Below are 26,195 nucleotides of genomic sequence, written 5' to 3' on the forward strand. Positions count from 1 at the left end.
AGATCGGAAAGTGGTCACTACCACACAGGTCGTCATGCACACTCCATTGGACAGACGGTAAGAGGCTATGGCTACAGATTGAAAGGTCAATGGCGGAGTACGTGCCATGCGCCACACTGAAGTGTGTGAAGGCACCATCATTTAACAGCGAGAGATCGAGCTGCGACAATAAATGCTCAACGATGGCGCCTCGACCTGTCGCCACTGACCCACCCCACAGAGGGTTATGGGCGCTGAAGTCGCCCAATAGCACGAAAGGTGGCGGCAATTGGGCTACCAGTGCAGCCAGGACATGCTGCGAGACATCACCATCCGGTGGAAGGTAAAGACTGCAGACGGTAACAGCCTGTGGCGTCCACACCCGAACAGCGACAGCCCCTAAAGGTGTTTGGAGAGGGACAGACTCGCTGTGCAGAGTGTGAAGGACATATATGCAGACGCCACCAGACACCCTTTCATAAGCTGCTCGGTTCTTATAATAACCCCGATAGCCACGGAGGGGTGGGGTTCGCATTGCTGGAAACCAAGTTTCCTGAAGAGCAATGCAGAAGAAAGGGTGAAAGCTGATAAGTTGGCGGAGCTCAGCTAGATGGTGGAAGAAACCGCTGCAGTTCCACTGGAGGATGGTGTTGTCCATGGCTGGGAAAGGCGTGACGGGACTGGGAAGGCAGTTTACACCGCTGGGTCACCTGCTGCCTCCGATGGAGCACCCGTGCAAATGCCATCCATTGCGTCCGAGGGACCGGCAAGAGCGAGGTCCTCAGCGGACGCCAGAATCTCCACCTCGTCCTCAGAGGCAGAGCGTGTAGGAAGCGGTGGGATGGGTGCCACCGCAATATCGTTGGTCTTGGGGACTTTCTTCTTTTTCTGCTTGTCGCGCTGTGCCTTCGGTGGTTCAGGCTTCATGGGCTTCACTGGGTCAGTCTCATGGACAGATGACGACCGCGAGGCCCGACGACCAGGGACTGGCGGTTGTTTCAACCACTTGCGGGCGTCCGCTTTTCCACTGGTCGGAACTTGCGAAGGGAGGTCCCCAAGGGACCCCTTCCTGGCGAGAGTAGCCGAAGAAGTCTTACGCTTCTCCGGCTGGGAAGGGGGAGCTGATGTCCCCGATGGTTGGGAGGGTGTTGCTCCTGGAGAAGATGGAGCAGGAGCAACAGGGTGTGAAGTGCCCCCCACAAGCAAGGGGGGTTTTGGATGCTGACCAATCACAGAACCAACCGTATGGGACGACACAGTAGATGGAAGAACCGTCGTAGCAGCAGCGGCGTACGTTGACGTCATTGGCACAGGATGGAGTCACTCATATTTCCACGTAGCCTCAGAGTACGTCAGGCGGTCCAGGGTTTTATATTCCATTATCTTCCGTTCTTTCTGGAAGATCCTAAAGTCCGGCGAGCAGGGGAATGGTGTTCTCCGCAGTTAACACAGATAGAGGCGGGGCACATGGAGTATCAGGATGCGAAGGACGTCCACAATCCCGACACGTGATGCTGGAAGTACACCGAGATGACATGTGCCCGAACTTCCAGCATTTAAAACACCGCATCGGAGGAGGGATATAAGGCTTCACATCACAACGGTAAACCATCACCTTAATCTTTTCGGGTAAGACATCACCCTCAAAGGCCAAGATGAAGGCACCGGTGGCTACCTGATTATCCCTCGGACCCCGATGGACGCGCCGGACGAAGTGAACACCTCGTCGTTCTAGGTTGGCGCGTAGTTCATCGTCGGACTGCAGAAGAAGATCCCTGTGGAATATAATACCCTGGACCATGTTGAGACTCTTATGCGGCGTGATGCTAACTGAAACATCCCCCAACTTGTCACAATTGAGCAATCTCCGTGACTGGGCAGAGGATGCCGTTTGGATGAGCACAGAACCAGAGCGCATCTTGGACAAGCCCTCCACCTCCCCGAACTTGTCCTCTAAATGCTCCACAAAAAACTGGGGCTTGGTTGACATAAATGATTCCCCATCAACTCGCGTACACACAAGGAACCGGGGTGAATATTCTCCACTGCCTTCTTTTGCCATACGTTCCTCCCATGGAGTGGCCAGGGAGGGAAATGATCGTGGTTCGTATTTCCTGCCGTTGAGGTTAGACCTCGATCGCTTAGAGACTGCTGGTGGAGGCCCACCAGCGAGAGATGATGTACCACGCTTCATTGCGGGTCATCCGCCCTGATGCCACCTACTCCGACCAACGGCCCTCCCCACGGGCGCCACCCAGCCGCAGCAATAGCCACCTGGCAGGACGGCCATTGCCGGGAGTCCTGATGCCCCAAGGAGATGGGCATCTACTCCTTGGCATACGTGGGGAGTTAACGGCGCAGGCATCAGTAGAGCGATCCCTGTGTTGTCAGGAGGCTACAACCAAGAGGGTACATGGCGGCCCCACCACAACGGGCTGGCTACCGTGCTGGATCTTAGGTGCAAAACTGTCCAAGGTCGTCGTCGCAGTTAAAAGAAACACTGCAGAGTGCAGCGTGGGAATCGCACCCAGGGACGTATCCTCGCCCAAGAGACGGAAAACGAGCGGGACACCAGTGCAACGACGAAAAAGCCGGCTAAAGGTCTCAACGCACGACGGATACAGTGCACCATGTAAGGCGCCCTTCCCCAATTGGCTCGCTCTTCGGAAGAATTTAGAAAGATGGAGGTCAAACCCGAGAGGGGACCATCACATAAGGCCGAAACGTTTGAGACTCCTTTTAGTCGCCTCTTACGACAGGCAGGAATACCGCGGGCCTATTCTTACCCCCGAACCCGCAGGGGGGTTGGGTTTCCTTCCCCACGATATTTTTCATATGATGGTTCCCATGTAAGTCGTTCATGATCGTAGGTCTTAGATATTTTGTTGAATCAACAACCTTTACATGTGACTGATTTATTCTGTAAGCAAACTTAAATGGAATTGTTTTGGTATTCATGCAGAGAACCTCACACATTTTATTGTTTCTGCAGCTTGAAGATAATTTTCATCATCATTTTGCAATTCACTTTGCTCTTCTGAGTAGTTTACTAGACAGCAGAATCACTTCCCAAAAATCTAAGAGAAACATTCCGATTGTCTGCTAAATTGCTTTCATATATATTAGAAATAGCAGAATGTCTACATCACTTTACTTTTGGAATCAATAGTCCATAGGAAAGGAATATTGCTGGAAGCCACTTCTGAGGAATGATACCAAAACCCTTTTTGGAACTGTACAAATATGGATCTATATAAGTACAAATCCAATTTGAGAGCCCCTGTAGGCAGTACGTCATGCGATTAAAGTGCCAGCTGTGTCTCCAAATCCATGCTGTTTTAATGTCAATAGGTAATACATTTTTGGGGTATTTCATTAACGTTGGAACAAAACATTTGTTCACATATCCTGCTACTGGTCAATGTCAATTACATGGATCTACAACTCAGTGGATCACATTTATTTTGTTTCATATGTATTATGGGCATATTTATAACTTTCCATTCTTCTCCCTCACCATAAGTACTAGAATATTTCTAATGAGGTCGTTGGAAAAGTAAATACGCCACTGCATCATTGATGCACAAGATACACTCCTAAATTGTTAGCCACGCAAGAAAAACATTGCCTGCAGAAACATCATCACGCTGCTAAAACTATGATACACTCGTGACAACATAATGGATCATGTCTGGTGACCCTGTGGCAGTTTTGTTACTTCCTGGAATGACAGAATTATCTTGCAAGATTACGTTGATATATTCATGGTATACCAACCAAAGATTCTGAATGCACTCCACTTCGGTGTGTCACTGACTTATCAAATATATATTACAGACAGAGGAGATTACTTTCAAGCAGCAGCTACAACTAATCTCCTTGTCTACATTCCAAGTTATCCGTATCAGCCATCACAAAGGCAATGAAGAGGTGACAAACGCTGCAGTTTTTCACTTGTTACATGAAAATGTTGACACACTGTACAGAGTAATAGGCAGTAGCTCTCAGTTCCAAAATGGCACAAGAGTAACATTTTACCTCCTCTGCGAAAGAGCTACAAACAGCTATATCAAACTCAGAAAGACATCTTTAGAAATTTTGTCATTATAAGACATCTCACTACATTCAGTAACCAGCTGATCTAGAGGTAAGAAACATAAAATACTGCGGAACTGCTACTGAAAATACACAAATCTGTTAATGAAATCATATCACTGAGTACTCTTAACTGTGTTTCTTTCAGCAACTACTTAACAGCCACACTGTTGTATTTACGTTTTAGTCTGATAAAGCTTCTTGAGGATAACAAAAGACTTCACATTTAATTAAGACAGTCATTCACTGTACGGTATTATGATGAGACGCTAGTGGTGTTAGTGTAGAGCATATCAATGGTGTTTACGGTAAGGTTATTGAATAAAATGGACACAAATATTGGAGAAATTGTCAACAATATACTCCACTTCATTACTGAATACCGACTGATGATGTGCAGGTAGTTTTCAATCCCATGTATGTAGCAATTTGATGTTTCTGAGTTAAGCCACATTTAAAGTGTACTCACCAAAACAAAACAAAGAAAATAAAACAAAAACTAACTTCCTTGGTGGTTAATTGATACGTGGCATGCCACATTAACACATTAAGAGATGTGCTGCAGGCATTTAACCCCCCACCCCCCTTCGAATGACGCAATGATGCTCAATGGCAACTGCCTCAAGCTACTTGACTCACACAATAAGCTTTCAGCCAACATGGCCTTTGGCCTTTGTCAAAAACACACACACACACACACACACACACACACACACACACACACACACAGTCTCTACTGACAGCTGTAGTCAGACTACGAATAGCAGCCACTGCTGTTTGTAGTCTAGCTTCAGCTTACAGAGACTGAGGACGTGTGTGTGTGTGTGTGTGTGTGTGTGTGTGTGTGTGACAAAGGCCTTGTTGGCCGAAAGCTTATTGTGTGACATCTTTCTATTGTGCCTATCCGCGACTCAGCATCTCCGCTATATTGTGAATAGCAACTATCCTCTTCATAGTATTGTTACATTCCAGCCTGGATTTTCCATTGTTTAAGTTACATTTACTATTTTAATATGAAAATTCAGAAAAAAATTGTAGATTTATTTTTGGAACAGGGGTTACATAAATAAGAATTATGCATTTGGTCCTGTAGTATTAATTTTTTTTTAAATTCACCTTTTCTGATTACAGTATAGAATGAAAACAATATTTCAGGATAATAATTCCAATTTACAAAATCAATTTTCATAATCTCAAATTATTGTAAAGATTATATAAAATAAATTGAAGTCAAGAATGATTACTGTTTGTTTACTTGCCTAAATCTTTGTATTATATTTTCTTTATGGGTAAAATGTATGTCTGTTTTCACTTTGTGTTGGGAGCTTTGGTGGGAGGTGATACAATACTTGTTCCTTGGCTAGCATAGTGGACAGTAGTAGTGTGTAAAATGATGACTGAGCAAACAGAGAAGGAACACTTACTTTAAATGCTCTGTGTTAAGAAATGTGAATAAATGAAGAAATACTAAAACTGAATGCTAGATTTAGTTAAAAAATCAACAGTTCCACACATGTGCAAAACACTAACATTCAGGACTTCCTTTAAATAATGGAATGATATGCTCGACAACCTTTAACAGCATCAATCCGTAAAGACAATTACCATCAATTTTTCACTCCTCGCTCTTGAATAATTTTAAGTACATTACAACAAACTTGTCATGTTTGAGTAAACTGCAAGTATGGGTCAATTCTGTACAAATTAAGATTTCCCAATTCAATGAGTCCAGGATCACTGTGACACTCTTGGTAAGAGTTTTCAGTGTTTAAAGGGTATAGATGAAACTATCAAGCAAAAATGTCTACGGATTGACTACTTCTGATCTCAGATACACGTATTTTATGGAATAAAATCGACTTACACACTTAGCACACACACATATTAGGTATTAAAAATAAAAACAAGGATGATCAGTCACTACATCTAAAGCTTTTGTCTGCAAGGTGCTCTGATTGACCTACACAAGACATTTGATTCTGTGAGTCATCGCATTCTAATACGTAATCTGAGGTGCCACGGCATTCAAGATACAGAACTCATCTGTACAGAATCTTATCTTGACAACAGGAAGCAGATGATACATTTTAATGGTATGAGCTCTGGATTCTGGGATGTTTCAAGATGTGCACCTAAAATTTCCGTACTGGGACCTGTATTATTTATAATCTATATTAATCACCTACTTAGTATAATGCTACGTAAATCTGTTCTGTATGCTGATGACACCACTTTCATTGCAACTGGAAATGACAGGACCTACAGGAACAAAGAAAAGCCAAAAGAATGTCCAATATGAACTAACTGAAAAAGAGAAAAAAACTGAAATTGTAATTTTTAATTTATGCAATACCAACAACGATCGTATGTCGGTTAAACTTCTTGGTGTACCCTTGGATTCCAAAACTGACTTGGAATCTCCACATAAGATTCTATATGCACTAAATTATCAAGAGTCACATACATGTTACATAAACTTAAGAGCATGTGCAAGCAAAAATATGATGCTGAGCTCCTATTATGCATTTTTCATAGCCACATAACATACTGCACTCTGTTTTGGGGCTGCTCCACTGGAGCAAAAAATGTTTTCATATCACAGAAAAAGTCCGTCACATGCGTAGCAGGTATTTTCAAAAGCAATACATCCTTTAGGCCACTTTCCAAGAAATTAGTTGTCACTGCTGTATCATTATTTACACTTAGTTGACTAGTCTACACAAAAGAAAACCACGAGATCTACAGATTAAGGCAAACACTCCATTGTCACAATATACACCACAAAGAGAAGATTGACCTTCACATGACTAAGCGAGACTCAGAATAGTTGTACCTACATCGGATTAAAACTGTTTAATGCACTGTCCACATAAGCACATACTAACTCTTAAAAATCTTCAGAAATGCTCTACAAAACTGGCTTAAAAAGAAGTCTTTCTACACCGTAGAGGTTTGATTGAGCAAAAGAATATCTGAAATTTTAACTTATACTCACTGCATGTATTTATGCAAATCTACATGATTTAACTATTTCTTTTATTATTATATGTACCATTATGTGTTATTCAATTTGCACAAACTATTAACATCAGTAGCATCCAAATTATTGAAGATCAAATAAACAAACAAACTGTGCAGCTAAGAAAAATCACTGAACTTGTGAAGATACCGTTAAATTCATGCCCACCAGTCCACTCAGGAAAAAAAAATAATATGAAGTGTCTGCTACTTAATGTGACAGATTTAAGTTTTAGGAAAGAAGAAACACTGATTCTTAATATAGACTTTAAATATAATATAGCATCTACATTCCATACATTGGCTGATACTATAAAGTCAATTGCAGTAGAAATTATGGCCCAGACAAAACAGACAGAGATCACTCACTCACAAAATTAGTTCCCGTCTCAGTAAAGATATCAGTGCACACAGAAAATAACGTATCACTAACAAAGGCAAAGTAACAGTTACTAGTATTAGGAAGAAACTGAAAGAACACAACTCACTTGTAGTAAAGGTTCACAAAGGGAATGCAGTCATAATGGGGGGGGGTGGGGGGGGGGGGGGAACCACACAAATTATTCTACAGAACAACATTATTCAGAAAGACCCCTCTTAAATTTTCCAAAGACAAAAATTAAAGAAAGAATGAGTAAAGTCACCTATGCCCAAATCATACAAGACACAAGAGATATTTAACAAGAAACACAAAGCACCCAAAATTCACAAGATACACACACCCATTAGGCCAACTGTAAAATCCTGAAAGAGACCACCATAAAAACTCAACAACAAATTATTGAATCTACTGAAAGGAGCTTATAAAATAAGAAATGACAGAATCATGAACACAGAGCTGCATTCAAAAAGGCAGTATTATACGAGAGTGATTTGAAAAGTTCTCAGAATCACCACAAGAGGTGAGTGCAATGAGTTGGTCACATGATATTCATTGGACTGTTGCCTGTAAACACGTGCCACATCAGTGCACTTGGAAGAGAACTGTGGCAGTGGCGTGGCTCTGTTGTTGTTCCCACATAGTGATTTGCGAAGATGGGGTGGGGGATCGAGATTTGAGCAGTGATAAAGTACTACGTAAAGAAAGGTATGAAAGCAAAGGACATTCATGCCGATTTCCAGAATACAGTGGGGGACTCTGCTCCTTCATACTGAACTGTTGCCACATGGACAAATGAATTTAAATTTGGTCGGGAGAGTTTAGATGCTGATCCGCGCAGTGGTCAGCCAAGATGTGTCACTACTCCCAAAATCATTGCAAAAGTGCACAATGGTCATGGAGGATCGCTGATTGAAAGTGCTTGAAATTGCTCATGCTTGCCAGATGTCACCTGAAAGAGTATATCACATTTTAACTGAAGAATTAGAAATGAAAAAAATTATCTGCAAGATGGGTGCCATGACTCTTGACCAAAAACGCATGAGAATGAACATACCGGAACAATGTCTGGCCCGTTTTAGGAGAAACGAAAAAGATTTCTTACATTGGTTTGTGACCACAGATGAAACTTGGGGTGCACAGAGACAAAACAACAGTTGCTTGGTTGGTTTGTGGGATTAAAGGGACCAGACTGCTACGGTCATCGGTCCCTCTTTCCAAAAAAACTAAAACCACCCACAGAGAATAAAAAACGAACAACAGGAAAGACGGCAGACGACACAGGACAAGAAATACTCCGACAGAGATGAGACAAAACAAATTAAAATCACACAGAGTGTAACGGTGGTTGGCCGACCATAGAGAGAAAAAAAGGAAAAGCCAACCACCGAGAACACATTACAAACTCAGTTTAAAATCAGAGGCCAAATGCCAGAATCAGCACTAAAAACAAACACTCAGATTAAATGATAAAAACCCCTGCCCGAATAAAACGCAAAACTAAGTCCACCATGGCAGTGTCATCTATTAAAAGCGCAGGGAGCGTGTCAGGCAGCGCAAATGTCTGCCTGAGCAGAGCTAAAAGTGGACAGTCCAACAAAATGTGGGCCACTGTCAAAGCCGACAGAGAGGAGGGTCCTCCCGGCGCAGTAAGTAACTGTGCGGCAGCCAGGAGTGGCCAATGCCGAGCCGACAAAGGACAACTGAGTCTCTGCGATTGGCTCGCATGGATGACCGCCACACAGTCATCGTCTCCTTGATTGCACGGAGTTTGTTAGGAGTGGGCAGACAGCGCCATTCAGCACCCCATAGCGCGAAAACTTTCCCGCGTAAGACTCCTCGTAAATCAGTCTCCGGGAGGCCGATGTCCAGGTTTGGTTCACTGGTGGCCTGTTTGGCCAGGCAGTCAACACGTTCATTGCCCGGGATACCGACATGACCGGGGGTCCACACAATGATCACAGAGCGGCCGCAACGGGCAAGAGTATGCAGGGACTCCTGGATAGCCATCACCAGACGAGAACGAGTGAAACACTGGTCGATAGCTCATAAACCCGTCAGGGAATCGCTACAGATAACAAAGGACTCACCTGAGCAGGATCGGGTATACTCTAGGGCACGAAAGATGGTGACCAGCTCAGCAGTAAAAACGCTGCAGCCAGCCGGCAAGGATCATTGTTCGTAGTGGTCACCTAGAGTTAGAGCATAACCGACCCGACCAGCAACCAACGAGCCGTCAGTGTAAACAACGCCAGAGCCCCGATACGTTGTGAGGAGGGAAAGAAAGCGGCGGCGGAAGGCCTCCGGAGGGACTGAGTCCTTCAGGCCCTGTGCCAATTCGAGCCGAAGGCAAGGGCGGGGCACACACCACGGGGGTGTACGCAGAGGGGCCCGGAAAGGAGGTGGAACAGGGAAAACCCCAAGCATGGAGAGAAGCTCTTTGACGCGGACCGCAATCGTACAACCTGAACGGGCCGACGTTCTGGCAGATGAACGACCGATTGTGGGAACGGAAAACGATAATTGGGATGCCCGGGCAAGCTAAAAACATGGGCAGCATAAGCAGCCAGTAAATGTTGGTGCCGTAACCGCAGTGGAGGGACACCTGCCTCCACAAGGATGCTGTCCACAGGGCTGGTCCGGAAGCCACCAGTGGCAAGTCGTATCCCCCTGTGTAGTATTTGGTCCAGCACCCGCAACGCAAATAGGGATGCTGAGCCATAAGCCAGATTCCCATAATCCAGACGGGACTGGATTAACTCCCGGTAGAGCCGTAATAGGGTGGATCGGTCAGCGCCCCAGCTGGTGTGGCTCAAGCATCGCATAGCATTTAGATGCCGCCAACACGTCTGTTTAAGCTGCCGAATATGAGGCAGCCAAGTCAACCGGGCATCAAAAACAACTCCCAAAAACCTATGTGTCTCCACCACAGCAAGATGTTCGCCGACAAGATAAAGCCGCGCCTCAGGGTGGACTGTTCGGCGTCAGCAGAAATCCGGATAGCGCCCTGCAGCTGACGTTAAGCAGCTGCAATGCCAATGGAGCTATAGTAGAGGCAGAAGTCGTCAGCATACAGGGAAGCGGAGACAGAATTTCCCACCACTGCAGCGAGCCCGTTTATTGCAATTAAAAACAGGCAGACACTGAGGACAGATCCCTGTGGTACCCCGTTCTCCTGGACTCGGGAGAAACTATGGGAGGCCGTGACGTGCACGCGGAAGGTACGATATGACAGAAAATTTTGGATAAAGATCGGCAGAGGGCCCCGAAGACCCCATCCATGAAGTGTAGAAAGGATGTGATGACACCATGTCGTGTTGTACGCCTTCCGCATGACAAAAAAGACAGCGACCAGGTGCTGACGGCGGGCAAAGGCAGTACGGATGGTTGACTCCAGGCTCACCAGATTGTCGGCGGCAGAGCTGCCTTTACGGAACCCACCCTGAGAAGGAGCCAGAAAGCCCCGAGACTCCAGTAACCAATTCAAGTGCCGGCTCACCATCCGTTCAAGCAACTTGCAAAGAATGTTGGTGAGGCTAATGGGACGGTAGCTGTCCACCTCCAAAAGGTTCTTGCCAGGTTTCATAATGGGGATAACAATACTTTCCCGCCATTGCGACGGAAACTCACCCTCGACCCAAAGACGGTTGTAAAGATCGAGGAGCCGTCGCTGGCAGTCCACTGAAAGGCGTTTCAGCATCCGACAGTGGATGCGATCTGGCCCAGGAGCGGTATCAGGGCAAGTGGCTAGGGTACTGCGAAATTCCCATTCACTGAATGGAACATTATACGATTCTGGATGGTGCGTGCGAAACGAAAGGCTCCGACATTCCATCCGCTCTTTTATGGAGCGGAAGGCCAGGGGGTAATTCGCAGAAGCGGAACTCAGAGCAAAATGCTCTGCCAAGTGGTTTGCAATGACGTCGGATTCAGTACAAACTGCTCCATTCAGTGAGAGCGCTGGGACGCTGACAGGGGTTCGATAGCCATAGAGGCATCGAATCTTGGCCCAGACCTGCGATGGAGAGACATGGAGGCCAATGGAGGAAACATACCGCTCCCAGCACTCCTGCTTGCATTGGCGGATAAGGCGGCGGGCCCGCGCATGCAGCCGTTTGAAGGCAATGAGGTGTTCTATGGAGGGATGTCGCTTGTGACGCTGGAGCGCCCGACGGCGATCTTTAATCGCCTCAACGATCTCAGGCGACCACCAAGGCACAGTACGCCGCCGAGGGGACCCAGAAGAACGGGGAATGGCAGATTCGGCGGCAGTAACGATGCCGGTGTTGACCGATTGAACCACCGCATCAATGTCATCAGTAGAGAGAGGCTCAATAGCGGCAGTGGAGGAGAACAAGTCCCAGTCAGCCTTATTCATAGCCCATCTGCTTGGGCGCCCAGAAGAGTGACATGGTGGCAGTGACAGAAAGATCGGAAAGTGGTCACTACCACACAGGTCGTCATGCACTCGCCATTGTACAGACGGTAAGAGGCCAGGGCTGCAGATGGAAAGGTCAATGGCGGAGTACGTGCCATGCGCCACGCTAAAGTGTGTGGAGGAACCATCATTTAAAAGCGAAAGATCAAGCTGTGCTAATAAATGCTCAATGGTGGCACCTCGACCTGTTGCCACTGAACCACCCCACAGAGGGTTATGGGCGTTGAAGTCGCCCAATAGCAAGAAAGGTGGCGGCAATTGGGCTATCAGAGCAGCCAGGACATGCTGCGCGACAGCACCATCCGGTGGAAGGTAAAGACTGCAGACGGTAACAGCCTGTGGCGTCCACACCCGAACAGCGACAGCCTCTAAAGGTGTTTGTAGAGGGACAGACTCGCTGTGAAGAGAGTGAAGGACACAGGTGCAGATGACACCAGACGCCCTTTCATAAGCTGCTCGGTTCTTATAATAACCCCGATAGCCACGGAGGGGTGGGGTTCGCATTGCTGGAAACCAAGTTTCCTGAAGAGCAATACAGAAGAAAGGGTGAAGGCTGATAAGTTGTTGGAGCTCAGCTAGATGGTGGAAGAAACCGCCGCAGTTCCACTGGAGGATGATATTGTCCATGGCTGAGAAAGGCATGAAGGGACTGGGAAGGCATATTACGCCGCTGGGTCATCTGCTGCCTCCAATTGAGCACCTGTGCTAGTACTATCCATGGTGTCGGAGGGACCGGGAAGATCGAGGTTTTCAGCAGATGCTTGAATCTCTACCTCATCCTCAGACGCGTAGCTTATAGGAAGCGGTGGGACAGGTTCCACCGCACTGTCTTGATTTTTACGAACCTTTTTCTTTTTCTGTGTCTCTCTCTGTGTCTTCGGTGGTGTAGGCTGGGAGGGCTTCCCTGGTTCAGTCTCAGGGACGGACGACGACCGTGAGGCCCTACGACCAGGGACCGGTGGTTGTTTGAGCCACTTGCGGATGTCCGCTTTTAAACCGGTCGGAACTTGCGAAGGGAAGTCCCCAGGGACCCCTTCCTGGCGAGAGGAGCCGAAGAAGTCTTATGCTTGTCCAGCTGGGTAGGGGGAACTGATGTCCCAGATGGGTGGGGGGGTGTTGCTCCCGAAGTAGATGGAGCAGGAGCAACAGGGAGTGAAGTGCCCCCCACCATCAAGGGGGCAGGTGTGGTCCTTCAACTTTCAGAGCTAACTGGAAGTGGTGAAGCTGAGGGAACTGTAACAGGAGTAACTGTGGCGGCATAAGAAGACGACATGCGCACTGGTTGAAGCCGATTATATTTCCGCTTAGCCTCAGTGTACGTCAGCCTATCCAGGGTCTTGATTTCCATTATTTTCCTTTCCTGCTGCAGAATCTGACAGTCCAGCGAGCAAGGGGGATGGTGCCCTCCGCAGTTGGCGCAGATGGGAGGCGGGGCACATGGAGTATCAGGATGGGATGGACGACCACAATCACGACACATGAGGCTGGAAGCACAGCGGGAAGACATATGGCCGAACTTCCAACACTTGAGGCACCGCATTGGGGGAGGGATATATGGCTTTACATCACACCGGTAGACCATCACATTGACCTTCTCAAGTAATGTGTCACCCTTGAATGCCAAGATGAAGGCACCGGTGGCAACTTGATGATCCCTCTGACCCCGGTGGACGCGCCGAACGAAATGGACACCTCGCCGCTCTAAGTTGGCGCGCAGCTCATCATTGGACTGTAAAAGGAGATCTCTGTGGAAAATAATGCCCTGGACCATATTTAAGCTTTTATGGGGCGTGATATTAACTGAAACATCCACCAGCTTATTACAAGTGAGCAAGGCCCGCGACTGGGCAGAGGATGCTGTTTTTATCAATACCGAACTGGACCGCATTTTGGACAAGCCCTCCACCTCCCCAAACTTGTCCTCTAAATGCTCTACAAAGAACTGAGGCTTCACGGATATAAAAGATTCCCCATCAGCTCTGGTACAGACGAGATACCTGGGCGAATGTGTCTCTCTCATTCATTGCCTTTCGTTCCTCCCACGGTATGGCCACGGAGGGGAACGATTTGGGGTCATAGCTCTAAAATGAGCCCTCGAACGCTTAGAGACTGCTGGTGGCTGGCCACCAGCAAGAGAAGATGTGCCACGCTTCATTGCGTGTCATCCACCCTGATGCCACCTACTCCGACCAAGGGCCCTCCCCACGGGCGCCACCCAGCCTCAGCAATAGCCACCTGGCAGGATGGCCATTGCCGGGAGTCCTGATGCCCCAGGGAGACGGGCATCTACTCCTTGGCATACATGGGGAGTAAACGGCGCAGGCATCAGTAGAGTGACCCCTGTGTTGTCAGGGGGCTACAGCCAACAGGGTACATGGCAGCCCCACCACAACGGACTGGGTACCGTGCTGGATTTTAGGTGACCATGTGGTCCATGGTTGCCGTCAGTGCAGAAAATGGCCCTGCACATTGCTTGGCAGAAAGTGCACGCAGGAGTGTGTCCATGCCCAAGAGATGGAGAGCGGGCAGGACTGCAATGCAACAACGAATAAGATGGAGAAGGTTGTCAACGCAAGATGGACACAATGCACCAAGTAAGGCGCCCTTCCCCAATCGGCTCGCTCTTCGGAAAAATTTTGAGATATGGAGGTCAAACCCGATAGGGGACCATCACATAAGGCCGAAACGTTTGAGACTCCTTTTAGTTGCCTCTTACGACAGGCAGGAATACCGCGGGCCTATTCTTACCCCCGAACCCGCAGGGGGTCAAAACAGTCAAAGCAGTGGAAACATGCTGATTCTTCTCCATCAAAGAAAGCAAAGACAATTCCTTTGGTGGGAAAGGTCATGGTATCAGTGTTCAGGGATGCGAAACGGATTCTGTTTGTAGATGATCTCCCCACTGGGCAAACAATTACTGGAGAATACTATGCTAAGCTCCTGGACCAATTGCAACATACATAAAAATTGAGGAGTCATCTTCCATCAAGGCAATGTGCGCCCACACACAGGTGCTGTTGCCATGGAAAAATTATACGAACTAAGGTATGAATTGTAGCCACATCTGCCTTATTCACCTGATATGGCTCCGTCACATTTCCATCTCTTCCCAAAACTTAAAATTTTTCTCGGTGGATGAGGATTCACTTAAAATGAAGAACTGATAGCTGGAGTTCACAACTATTTTGCAGCCCTGGAGGAAACTAATTTTTGAGATGGGATCAAGGCACTGGAACATCATTGGACCAAGTGCATTAATCTACAAGGAGACTACATTGAAAAATAAAAGAAGTTTCAGTGATGTAAGTACTTTTTTTCTATTCTGTTCTGAGAACTTTTCAACCTACCCTCATACACTAACATGACTGATGGATCCCAATTAGCCTCCTTAGACATGGTGAATCTCTATACAAACAACCCAATGAAATTCACTCTACACACAGTGACTGATAACTTGGTAAGTAGAAAAAGATAAGTCAATCCGAGAGATTAAAACATGCATGGATTGTTTGGAACTGATTCTAACTTACAATTATTTTAAATTCCATAGAAATGTTTGCCAGCAAAATGGTAGGTATGGCCATTGAGGAACTATCTCTGGATTTTTAGCTGATTCCTATAAATCGTCTAAGAACAATTATTCTCTCTATGGGATGTAATATTCCGATTACTTTTGAACAATGAAATCTCTCTCTCTCTCTCTCTCTCTCTTTTTTAACTAGATCTCACAATGGTCAATTTGATACACGTTTTGTAAATTTTCCATTATTCATTTGGCAATGAAAATTCCCACAAATCTTCCCATCAAATCACGAATTAAATTTTTATAAATACCTGATTAATTCAGAGCAAGGTTGCCCCCCCCCCCCCCTTACAAAACTAGACCTCATGCTAATCATTCCTCTACCTCATTTCTCTATTTTCCACTCTTTGTCTGGCTACGAAAATTCAGACAAAATTGATTACGTAATTTCTAGTGAGTATTTTTTTCACAATGTTCTCTCTCTCTCTCTCTCTCTCTCTCTCTCTCTCTCTCTCTCTCTCTCTCTCTCTCACACACACACACACACACACACACACAAAACAAACAACCCTGCAAACAAGGTCTCAAACACGTAGCTTGTTCATGTTGGAGGGCATTGGAATATAACTGTCTCAGTGATGTCAGAATGATGAGTGTCCAGAAATGTAAAATTTTGCACAAAATCGGGTGTTCTACGACTACAATGAGTCAAAGACATGGCCAGTCAACTTATAAAAATATCTGGGTGCAATAAATTGTGCAAAAATGAAATGGAATGATCACATCGGCCCATTTCTGGGTAAGGCAGGTGGCAGACTTGGGTTCATTGGTAGAATACAAGGGAAATGCAATCAATTTACAAAGCAGACTGCTTTCAAAAAACTCATGCACCCATCCAAGAATACTACTCTAGTGTGTGGGGCCAAACTAACTACAACTAACAACAGAAATTGAATGTATACAAAGAAGGGCACAGCATGAATAGTCACAGGCTTGTGTGACCCATGGTAGTGAGTCATGGAGTTGCTGATGAAATTGAACTAGCAAACCACACACCATGTGCTGCGACTGCTCAAAACCCATTCAGAAAGACCACTAAACAGACGAAGCCATGGGTATGTCTCACCTATGTCAGGCCAACCCACGCCACTTCTTTTGTCACCCATCACCACAGATGAGTGCCTAGTGTCAAAGGGACAAAGCACCCAATGGAAATACGGAATACTCACCACTGAGACAGGCATCGTAGGACACCCAGTCATCACAGGACAAGGGGATGCCGATAATTTTTTGAACTTTATGGTGTGATGTTAGCAGCTGATGCTGGTAAGGGGGCAAACTGTTACAGGAACTTACTATCAAGATCACCTGCAAGATTATGGAGGACTGTCAGATAAAAATGTTCCAGGAAGCTGCCCAAAGGAGTGTCCACAGTCCACAGTCCACAGTCTCACTCGAGCTCATTTTGCACAGGAGAGTCTCGCATGCCACATCTTTGGATTATGCCTCTCCCACTGTGTTAACTCAAAATGGCATCTAGTGACTTCTTCTTTCCTCAGAAGGGGAAACAGCTGCATGGCAGGCATTTATAGAACAACAACAATAAGGTGATTTTTGAAGAGTAACCTTTCCCGAACCAACAAAATGTCTATTTCTACAAAACAGATCTCCATCGAGCCATTCACCATTGGGAAAAATGTGTCGTGTTGAAGCACAAATACATAAGAGAAGGATTAATACCTACCCAGGTTTCAAGGTTGCAGTTTCATAATTAGAACTACGACTTGGCCCCTGTAAAAGTCCACAACTGTTTTAAAAGTTTTTGTGTTTTATTTACAATCATGATATTAACAGGAAATTAGAGTTTGATTTTCCTGGTCTCTTGTACAAATGTATGGCTAATAGTAGTGTTTGGATGTCTTTCTGTGTTCCAGTGATATGTAGTGCTAGTGTGTCAGACAAATCCCTATCAGGTTCTACACTGAATTTACAGTTGAGCTAGCCCCTCTTCTAACTACCGTAGAATCTCACTTAATGAGCACCTCCCATAATGCGCAATTCACGTAATGAGCAAAACAAATTGTAAATCTGACTCGTTTGACAAGCGATGTTTCACATAACGAGCGACGAAGATTTAGTGTAATGTTACCAGCCGTTTGCGCACAATGGAGCAAATGTTCAACCGTACGAACACCTTTCATTGTCGGCAGCGGCATGTGAACAATGTCTTTAGTAATACTGTGGTCTGAGTTTATTGCTACTTCTGCTACCCTATTAGTGCAGCTTGTCATCACACATTTTCTCTAAACTTGTGTTCACACAGTGCTTCTTGTGTGCAAATTTTAACAACCTTCACAGAAACGTCCCCAAATATAAAGACGCAAGAAGACAACCGTAAGACAAAGAAAATTACCTTAGAAATAAAACGTAAAATCATTGAAAAATGCGAACACTGTGTGAGCATTGCTGATTTAGCATGCACACACAATTGGTCTACATCAACTACTTGGGCTATTCTCATGGACAAGGACAATATTGAGGAGACAGATGCTTCAAAGGGAGTGACAATACTATCTAAACAATGTTTTCATATTCTGCACAATGTCGAAAGGCTGCTCCTTATGTGGATAAATGAAAAGCAATTAGCAGAGTGACACTATTAATGAGAACATCACTTCTGAGAAGAGACAATGATTTTGTGCTTTGATGTCTTACTTCTCTCCTCCCCCCCCTCCCCCCAATCCCCATCAGTGGGGACACACCTGCCTTCGGTGTGACTGTCCACACCTCAAGTCACACCTCCCGCACTTCAAACAGAGGGCTAATTGGAAATTTGATAATAGCTTAAGCAGTCACCTCTCCCTGGGGCTGGCCTGTACCATGGGGTGTGCAGAGCCTACCTGTCAACCCAGGCCTGGGAATTACACATTGCACAGTCATCTGTTATGCGTCAGATGCACGGGCCGATCTTCAGGAGCAAACAGAAAGGAAGAAGACACAGAAGTAACCTCAAATGCCAAAGTGGGAAAAAGATACGAGTTGTAGAGTGAAGAAAACAGAGGAGGGATTATTCTGACATCAGGCTACTAAAACTTCAGAACACATCCCCAAAAATAACCCAAATATGTTCCCCATGGGAGGGGAAAAAGAATAGCAGGACAGGCATGCATTACGGAAGGGAAAAGGTGCTGCAAAGGCTGGGGCCCTGCAGTAGCCAGGCACCATATCACACCAAAAAAATTGTGCCCATTAGTTGGAAGAAAACACAGGTCACATTCATTTACAAGAAGTGTAGCATAAGCGATCCACAAAACTATAATCCAATATTCGTGACATCAATTTGTAACTTAATTTTACATCATCAATTTAGTTCAAACATAATGAGCTATTTCTTACAAAATGACCCTGTCCGTTCAAACCTACAAGATCGATCGTGTGAAACCTCTCTCATCCTTTTCTCACACAACATACCGTAAGCTTTGAGTTAAAGTAGTCAGGTAGCTGCAGTATTTCTTGATTTTCAAAAAAGCATTTGACTGAGGATTTTTTGCTAGGGAAGACTTGGATGGAGAGTAATTGTCAGATGAGGTAATTTTATGTGTGCCCCAGGAAAGTGTGCTGGGACCCTTGCTGTTCATGTTATATGTTAATGACATTGCACAGAATATTAATTTTACCCTCATACTATTTACAGACGATGATGCAGTTATCTATAATGAAGTACTGTCTGAAAAAAGCTGCAGAAATATTCAGTCAGATCTTGATAAGATTTCAAAGTGATGCAAAGATTGGTAACCTCCTTTAAATGTTCAGAAATGTAAAACTGTGCACTTCACTTCACAAAATGACAAAAACCTAGTATCCTATGACTTCAATCTCAATGAGTCACAGTTGGAATCAGCCAACTCATAAAAATACCTGGATGTAACACTTTGTAGGGATATGAAATGGAATGACCACATAGACTGTCATGGGTAAAGCAGGTGGTAGGTTTCGGTTCACTGGTAGAACTTCGGGAAAACACTATCAGTCTACATCTACGTCCACGGGGATACACTGCAAATCACATTTAAGTGTCTGGCAGAGGGTTCATCGAACCACCTTCACAATTATCTGTTATTCCAATCTCGTATAGCACATGGAAAGAACGAACACCCATACTTTTCCATATGAGCTCTGATATCCTTTATTTTATAATGGTGATTGTTTCTCCCTATGTAGGTTGGTGTCAATAAAATATTTTCACATCCAGAGGAAAAAGTTGGCGATTGGAATTTCGTGAGAAGATTGCTCTGGAATGGAAAACCCCTTTGTTTAATGATGTCCACCTCAAACCCTGTATCATTCCAGTGACACTCTCTCCCCTATTTCGCAATAATACAAAACGTGCTGTCCTCCTTTGAATTTTTTTGATGTATTCTGTCAGTCCTATCTGGTATGCATCCTACACCACACAGCAGTATTCTAAAAGAGGACGCACAAGCATAGTGTAGGCAGTCTCCTTTGTAGATCCGTTACATTTCCTAAGTGTCCTGCCAATAAAATACTGTCTTTGGTTAGCCTTCCCCACAACATTTTCTATGTATTTCATAAGTTGTTCATAACTGTAAATCCTAGGTATTTAGTTGAATTTATGGCCTTTAGATTTGACTGATTTATCATGTAACGGAAGTTTAACAGATTCCTTTTAGCACTCATGAGGATGACCTAACACTTTTCATTATTTAGGGTCAACTGCCAATTTTCATGCAATACAGATATCTTTTCTAAATCATTTTGCAATTTGTTTTGATCTTCTGATGACCGCCAGAAATCACTTCTGTCTTACTCTTAAGACTTTCTGTCAATTACTACGAACTGTGACTTCTCTGACAGGAAATCACAAATTCAGTCACATAACTGAGATGATACTCCATAAGCATGCGATTTCACTACAAGCCGCTTGTGTGGTACAGTGTCAAAAGCCTTCCGCAAATCCAGAAATATGAAATCAGTTTGAAAACCCTTGTGAATAGCACTCAACACTTCATGCGAGTAAAGAGCAAGAACGATGTTTTCTAAATCCGTGTTGACGCTGTGTCAATACACTGTTTTCTTCGAGGTAATTCATAATTTTCGAACACAATGTATGCTGCAAAATCCTGCTGCATATCAACGTCAATGAGATGGGCCTGTAATTTAGTGGATTACTCCTACTACCTTTCTTTAATATTGGTGTGACTCGTGCAACTTTCCAGTCTTTGGGTATGGATCTTTCATAGAGCAAATGGTTGTATATTATATATGATTGTTAAGTATGGAGCTATTGCATCAGCATATTCTCAAAGGAACCTAAATGGTATACAGTCTGGACCAGAAGACTTGCTCCTCTTAAGAGATTTAAGTTGCTTCACTACTCCAAGGATATCTATTTCTACGTTAATCATGCCGGCAGCTGTTCTGGATTCAAATTCTGGAATATTTACTAAAGTCTTCTTTTTGTGAAGGCATTTCGGAAGGCTGTGTTTAGCAACTTTACTTTGGCAGCACTGTTTTCGATAGTATCTCAATTGCTATCATGGAGAGAAGGCATCGATTGTGTCTTGTCGCTAACATACTTCACATATGGCCAGAATCTCTTTGGACTTTCTGATAGGTTTCGAGACAAAGTTTCATTGTGGAAACTGTTATAAGCATCTCGCATTGAAGTTTATAAAGGAGACTGCTTGTAAATCACTCATGTTACCCATTCTGGAATATTGCTAAAATGTGTGAGGCCCATGCATCAAGATGACTTCAGCAAAGAAAGGGGAACTTGCAGTATCTGTGTAAGATTAGAGACTGAAATTTTGACCACATTTGTTTGGTGCAACTTACTGCGTGCAGTCTTCTATATCTTACTTGTATCTCACAATGCAAAAATTTCTATTCTGATAAATAAGCTCCATATTGGCAGAATATCAAAAACCTTTATCACAGATATCTACTGGCTGCTTCCCACACATTGTGTTGAAATATACGACAGTGGTTCATCACAGAATATCACAAGACGTCCCACAAGGAGCACTTTCAACTCCCAGTACTGTAAAAGATGCCGATACTGGAACTTCTACTGTCACCTGTTGAACTACTGAAATACGCAGACAATATTTGCTTATTCGTAACAGCTACATCTCTCCAGGATACCAGCCACAGGCTAGATTCAGCTGTCGTCCTACTTGACACTTGAATGACAGAAAATGTGAAAGCAGCATATGCTCACAAATCTCAAGTAGCGGTGTTTATATGCAAATGAGTGCACTGTCTTATGAAGTTGGAAGATTATAGAATGTCAGTAACCTCACCTGCACAGCACCTGGGAATATTCTACAATTCACTATAGATTCATTAAGTACATGTCTGATATTTCTTCCAAAATTAGAGCAAACGATAAACATTCTACATGCACTGAGCCATACTTAATGGGAAGTCAGAATCAGAATTTAATACAGCACTGGCTGCCACGCATTACACCAAACACTATATTTTAATAATAAAACACAAAAGGACAACAGGTATATCGCCTTTGCCTGTCACGTTTGCAGTGTGTATAATTTTCAATCTGCTATATATTTCACTTCACCCAGTCCCAGCTAGGCAATTCCCAACGCTCTTTGTGTCACAGTACCATCTAAGGAAACATACAACCTCTCACTTACCCTCAATTTCGCCTCAAGAACTTCTTTTGACTTTTCTGATAGAAGTATCTTATCTCTTGCAATATTAAGTTCCTGATCAAGCTGCAATCTTTCTTCTTCTAGCTGCCCCAAACGATCAATAGCCTCTGAAAAACCAAGGATTCCATTTGTATAGATAGAATATTAATAAGCCTATCCAGTGAAGCACTCAGTTATGTCAGAGTAGTAATCTAACCTTGCAGTTGCAATTCCTTGTCTCTCTGTTTTTTCTCAAATTCAATTCTCTTCTCTCTCTCTTGTTCTAGAAGTAATCTCTGTTCTTCTTGGAGTTGCTCCAATTCCTCCCTCTTCTCCCATTCTTCACGAAGAACTCTGTCAAGATTCAATTTTTATTACATTAAAAATACTGTACGAAATTTGGAAGTCATTAAAAATAAACTGCAACTAACATTTGAAAGCTTATTCTATGTTAATAAAAAATTAACTGGTTAATAAACTAAATAATCAAAAGTCCAGGTTAGAATGTCAAAATTATGAAAATTAAACTGCTACTCACCATAAAGATGACATGCTGTGTTGCCAACAGGCACAACAGAATGACTGTTACATGTTGAGCTTTTGGCCAAAGCCGCCTTCAGAAAATGTCGTCGTCCCCCCCCCCCCCCCTCCCCACACACACACACACACACAAACACAAATCCAAGCACCTGCTGCTGCCACTTGACACAAAACCACTGGTCACAGTGGCCAGAGAGAGCGGTCATATATGTGTGAAGTGTGCTTGCTTATCTGAATGCGTGTCCGTTTTCTTTTTTTTTCATGAAGAAGGCTTTAGCCAAAAGTTCAGTGTGTTACAGCCTTTTTGTTGTACCTGTCTGCAACTAAGTGTCATCTTTACACTCAGTAGCAATCTATCCTTTTCATACTTGTTAATAAAGTAAACAAAGATTTGAGAACACAAAAGCACTCAAACTATGTGAATGCCTCTAATTTACGCCTGGTGGAACTTTTTTGGCAAGATCATTTGTGCAATGAATTAGATCACTACAAAGAACCTGACACATTTTAGTGGCCAGAACTGTGAAAAGCTATTGAGACAGGAAGCAGAAAGTTCACTGTATACTTAAAATCAGCAGCAGCATTCAGATATACAAGGGCTGGTGTGTGTGTGTGTGTGTGTGTGTGTGTGTGTGTGTGTGTGTGTGTGTGTACACTCGGCATTAGTACTCAGGGGTCAGCTAGGAGGCATTCTTTGGGTGACGACAAACAGAGAAAGTGAAGAAATGGTAATGATTCTTCCTCAGTGCCCCTCCCCTCTCCCTCCCCCCCATCTCTCTCTCATATATTTTGGCTTTGTACCAGAAGCACAGTGATTTAAGTAACACCAATGAATAATTATTCTGTGCCCTAGTCAAGATCCTTGTGTGTACCACATAATTCCACTTGGGAAACTAAAATAACTTCCTCCAAGTCTAAAAGTAATTTTTCTTTGATAACAGAAATCAGAGGGCTCACTGATTAAATGCGCTACTTGAATGAAACTAACAGAATGGTGTAAATTAAATGTGGCATTCCACAGTGCACAGAGATTTGTTGTCTCCTACATTTCCCTTGAGGTTCAGAATAGTCATCTTCTGTCTTGCCTTTCCATTCAGTAGAAGCTGGTGAGCAATCTGGTTCAGAGTAACATTTGGGCTCAATGGCAGACTTGCAGTGTCATTACCAAGATTTTTTTAATCAGCTTTCACATCCTTCAACTGGTTTGTTTCGTGTCCAGATCTGATAGTAACTTCATCCGTATTTCCCTTCTCTACTCAGCTATGTTTCGGAGTAGTTTTTCTCCCGCTTCAATTGCATTTGCTGACAAAGCGTCTGCATCAAACTTGCTACCACCATTGCTCATGAGAGATTGTGAACTTTGGTGAAGGCCAGGTATAAATTGGATCCTACATCCAGGTGGAATTTGCCTTTTTGATATTCTCTCTACAAGCCTGACACATTCTCTGTAGTTTTTAGGGTCTGCCCCTACTTTTTCAGTTACGAGATCCACTTCTCTGAAATCCATTTTGCTCTCTTCGAGTTAAAATGGAGTTTGAAGGGTACAATTTCTACTCTGACAACTTCTGATACTACACACGACAAAGGGCAAGGTTGCACCCTGCAGATTAGTTGTTCTACTGCTTTTGTAACATGATGAGTAATGTTCTCGGCAATAAAGATACTGTTAGGATTACACCCTCTCAGCCCTTGGCTACCATTAAATGACAGTCTTAGTTTTGGGTTAAAAATAAGCTTCACTCTGTCTCTTTCCATCCTACTTTCTAGTCTTCTCTATTATTATCAATCGAGTTATATCCCCAGCTGAAAGTTGGCAGTTAAAAATCTCCCATTACAATCTTGATGGTTTGGTTATGAAAATAATTTGGTTTGTGCCATGTCAAATCTACACTCCTGGAAATTGAAATAAGAACACCGTGAATTCATTGTTCCAGGAAGGGGAAACTTTGACACATTCCTGGGGTCAGATACATCACATGATCACACTGACAGAACCACAGGCACATAGACACAGGCAACAGAGCATGCACAATGTCGGCACTAGTACAGTGTATATCCACCTTTCGCAGCAATGCAGGCTGCTATTCTCCCATGGAGACGATCGTAGAGATGCTGGATGTAGTCCTGTGGAACGGCTTGCCATGCCATTTCCACCTGGCGCCTCAGTTGGACCAGCGTTCGTGCTGGACGTGCAGACCGCGTGAGACGACGCTTCATCCAGTCCCAAACATGCTCAATGGGGGACAGATCCGGAGATCTTGCTGGCCAGGGTAGTTGACTTACACCTTCTAGAGCACGTTGGGTGGCACGGGATACATGCGGACGTGCATTGTCCTGTTGGAACAGCAAGTTCCCTTGCCGGTCTAGGAATGGTAGAACGATGGGTTCGATGACGGTTTGGATGTACCGTGCACTATTCAGTGTCCCCTCGACGATCACCAGTGGTGTACGGCCAGTGTAGGAGATCGCTCCCCACACCATGATGCTGGGTGTTGGCCCTGTGTGCCTCGGTCGTATGCAGTCCTGATTGTGGCGCTCACCTGCACGGCGCCAAACACGCATACGACCATCATTGGCACCAAGGCAGAAGCGACTCTCATCGCTGAAGACGACACGTCTCCATTCGTCCCTCCATTCACGCCTGTCGCGACACCACTGGAGGCGGGCTGCACGATGTTGGGGCGTGAGCGGAAGACGGCCTAACGGTGTGCGGGACCGTAGCCCAGCTTCATGGAGACGGTTGCGAATGGTCCTCGCCGATACCCCAGGAGCAACAGTGTCCCTAATTTGCTGGGAAGTGGCGGTGCGGTCCCCTACGGCACTGCGTAGGATCCTACGGTCTTGGCGTGCATCCGTGCGTCGCTGCGGTCCGGTCCCAGGTTGACGGGCACGTGCACCTTCCGCCGACCACTGGCAACAACATCGATGTACTGTGGAGACCTCACGCCCCACGTGTTGAGCAATTCGGCGGTACGTCCACCCGGCCTCCCGCATGCCCACTATACGCCCTCGCTCAAAGTCCGTCAACTGCACATACAGTTCACGTCCACACTGTCGCGGCATGCTACCAGTGTTAAAGACTGCGATAGAGCTCCGTATGCCACGGCAAACTGGCTGACACTGACGGTGGCGGTGCACAAATGCTGCGCAGCTAGCGCCATTCGACGGCCAACACCGCGGTTCCTGGTGTGTCCGCTGTGCCGTGCGTGTGATCATTGCTTGTACAGCCCTCTCGCAGTGTCCTGAGCAAGTATGGTGGGTCTGACACACCGGTGTCAATGTGTTCTTTTTTCCATTTCCAGGAGTGTATATAGCTAGGTCTGTAGCTCAGTTGTTAAAATTTCAGTGCTGTGTGTGTCCATGATGCTTATTGTGTGAATCTCTATATATGGCCTTACAGAAAGAGGACTATCACATTGTTCACCACAGCATTCTACTACCATCTTCATCCCTTCACTTTCTGGTTTTCGGTCATTAGCACTTCTGTGTGTTTCTTGCAAAGCTAAAAGTTCCGTGACTGATGGTTGCACTTGTAAAATAGTAAAAAAA

The 26,195-nt window shown here is 44.8% G+C and overlaps 1 protein-coding gene across 1 annotated transcript in view; it reads right to left on the reverse strand.

Annotated features, from left to right (window-relative positions):
* The window catches only part of LOC126240075 (differentially expressed in FDCP 6 homolog), a 125,058-nt gene that overhangs the window by 12,241 nt on the left and 86,622 nt on the right, over positions 1 to 26,195 (reverse strand). The window contains exons 8-9 of the mRNA XM_049947904.1: positions 22,324 to 22,460; positions 22,110 to 22,234 (exon numbers count right to left, since the gene is read on the reverse strand). Of these exons, the coding sequence (XP_049803861.1) occupies positions 22,110 to 22,234; positions 22,324 to 22,460 (262 nt within the window). The remainder of the gene's footprint in view (positions 1 to 22,109; positions 22,235 to 22,323; positions 22,461 to 26,195) is intronic.

The sequence above is a fragment of the Schistocerca nitens genome, chromosome 1, assembly GCF_023898315.1.
Source record: "Schistocerca nitens isolate TAMUIC-IGC-003100 chromosome 1, iqSchNite1.1, whole genome shotgun sequence".
NCBI classification, from domain to species: Eukaryota; Metazoa; Arthropoda; class Insecta; order Orthoptera; family Acrididae; genus Schistocerca; species Schistocerca nitens.